Source organism: Cystoisospora suis, assembly GCF_002600585.1.
Source record: "Cystoisospora suis strain Wien I chromosome Unknown contig_11204, whole genome shotgun sequence".
NCBI classification, from domain to species: Eukaryota; Apicomplexa; class Conoidasida; order Eucoccidiorida; family Sarcocystidae; genus Cystoisospora; species Cystoisospora suis.
This window is the reverse complement of record NW_027163976.1, coordinates 1-2,379: the sequence shown is the minus strand read 5'-3', so window position 1 is coordinate 2,379 and position 2,379 is coordinate 1. Positions and strand designations below refer to the sequence as shown.

Below are 2,379 nucleotides of genomic sequence, written 5' to 3'. Positions count from 1 at the left end.
CTTCATGGGAGTGTCACTGGTCACTTATGACAGCTCATTACACGTAATACGGTTCAGCCACAACCTCGGTAATCAGCAGGCTGACCGCCCGGGTGAGGCGTAGCTTCTCTGTGCTCACGTAGAAGAGTTACTAGACCTGCGAGACTGTTCCGGCCAGGGACTAATTTCAAGCTTCGAGTAGAGTATGTGGGACGAGGCATGCATCAGATAAAAAAGGTAGCTGACTCTCCTGGCCTTCGGCATCGGTGCGACTCCTGGCAGTGCTGCGACATACGTAACACAGGGACCGAACAAAGCCGCCACTGCCTCAGATGGCACACAAGCTTCAGTGGATAGGCGGACAATCCCGAATCGACGCGCTATGGGAGACTTCTGCGGCGACGACTCATCTTGGACTCGGCGTCTGAAGGGCGACCCTCAGGGGCTACTTGGCTGGATCTTTCGGACGAGGAATTTGCTATTGCTTTCCTACCTTTTGTTTGCGTTGTAAGGAAGAGTCCGTCACCAGGAGTTCCCCGGCCTCCTCCGCGTTCCGGGAAAGTCTGGCTGCTAGAACTCATCGCCGCGGGGCTTGCCAAGTGGGCACACGAGCAGCCCTGCAAGCTCTCCCAGTCTGAAGAAACCGGGAAAACCCCTGTTACCCGCGCGCCTTCGCGTCTATTCAGCGATGTCCTGGTACAAGTGAGGGCTCGGGCTACGTCACCCCCCAACTGGGGAAGTGTAGATGTGACGGCGAGTGGTCCCCGAGCAGCCAGGACTCTCACATAAGTGGAGCCCTACGCCCCGTTCTACACGATAAGTACTTCTTGATTGGAGGACGTGTGCTCGTTCTTCCGGCTTCGCCTGCTAAGCTAGCTGCGTTTTTTTTGTTTTTTTGCTGTAGATGCGCATGCAAAACCCGTGCGCCCCCTGCAATCACCGTCCGATGGGAGGCTTCTGAAACGAAGACGCATCTTCGGACCCGGCCTCTGAAGGACTTTTCAAAAAGTAACTTGGCTGGATTTTTCAGAGGAGGGAGGAACTGGATTCGCCTTCCCTGCTTTCTTTCTCGCCTCGTGGGAAAGAGCTCGTCTCCAAGAGTTTTCCCGCATCCGCGGCGTTTTGCGTGAAGTGTGGTAGTGTAGTGTTACATCGTCTAACTTTCAGAAAAAAGCGGTTCGGCCAGTTGTTTTTGCCACAGGTTCTGCTGTAATTATGGTGAACGAAGGACTCGTATGGCTGGTGGCGTCAGTGGTGGTGGGAGGGGCATTTCTTGTGTTTGGCGCAGCGACGGCCATCGTTTTCTATCGGCGCAACAGAACCCACGAGTCTCGTACCGAGGCCTATTTGCAGAAGGTCAAGGCTATAGAAGAAGCCCAACGTAAGTCGATACTCACCTAGAGGTCTGGCCTGTCGTTTGTCTGAGGCATTTAGGGCAGGGCCTGCGTGGAGAGGAGGGAAAGTGTCTTCAGTATTGTGATGACTAAGGCTGATGGATTCTTTCTCGGGACAGGCAAGAGTAGGTGTAGGGGCGCGTTTCTTCTTTTCTGGGTGTCTTGCGTTCACCATTCTTCTTCTTTTTCAGGCGCTGAATCTCAAAGAAAGCGGCGCAAAAAGAGAGGAGGAACTCGAGGGACGACAGCGTCTGCCCCGCCTTCTCCCTCTGCAGCGGCGATCCCTGTCTCTTTGTCGGGACCCTATCATTATTACACAGACCCAACAAAATACACGTACGACTCTTTCTTTACTGCCACCGCTGGTGGTAAACATGGTTTATCCCCATCTCCTGCTTTATCCACTGTCTCTTCATCTCCCTCAGAGATAGCTACAACAGAAGCTGGCGACAGCACATTCTACACGAAGAATCTTCGAGAAGATCCGGCGGATAAGAGAGGGGGCTTACCTTCTGTCCTCTCGGTTCAGTTTTAGAGTCGTCGATGTTCACGCGTTTCTCCGCTCGGATCAGGTCTTGTGGGTTTTCCTTATTTGAGATGCCATCACTCCTGTTACTTGCGTCTTTCCTTGAAATGCCCTGGGCTTGCTCTTGTATGGAATCTGCATGTGTCGCCGTGTGCCTTCCTTCTTTTTTTTCTCTCGAGGATCCACCATTTTAGATGATTACGCAGGTGGGGAGTTCTGCAGACCTCTGTCGTTCTTCCCCAGTAGAATAGTCAGCCAACTGCAGGTTCAACGGAGTATCACGGCTGTTGAATACAGCAGGTGTACATGCATGATGAACGAGACAGGTGGCTAGTAGTGTACAGGTATGATTGCGTTTTGAGTGCGCGAGTTTGTGAGTTTTTGCAGTAACAACACACAGTACTGTTGGTTTTGCCTCATTTTCTTAGGCATTGTTTTCGTTTTCCTGGTGAACCTGACTGTTTCACTTCTTGGGGTGGG

General features: G+C 52.4%; 1 protein-coding gene across 1 annotated transcript; it reads left to right on the top strand.

Moving 5' to 3' along the window:
- Positions 1 to 805: 805 nt before the first annotated feature.
- Positions 806 to 2,379, top strand: CSUI_011383 (uncharacterized protein). Its single transcript, XM_068071482.1, has 2 exons — positions 806 to 1,360; positions 1,565 to 2,379. The coding sequence occupies exons 1-2, from the start codon at positions 1,195 to 1,197 to the stop codon at positions 1,906 to 1,908; spliced, it is 510 nt and encodes a 169-aa protein (XP_067916542.1). The 5' UTR covers positions 806 to 1,194; the 3' UTR covers positions 1,909 to 2,379.

Coding starts and splice junctions, on each gene's coding strand:
- CSUI_011383 (XM_068071482.1), top strand. CDS start 1,195: ATGGTGAACGAAGGACTCGTATGGCTGGTGGCGTCAGTGGTGGTGGGA. Junction 1,361..1,564: donor GGCTATAGAAGAAGCCCAAC/GTAAGTCGATAC, acceptor CTTCTTTTTCAG/GCGCTGAATCTCAAAGAAAG.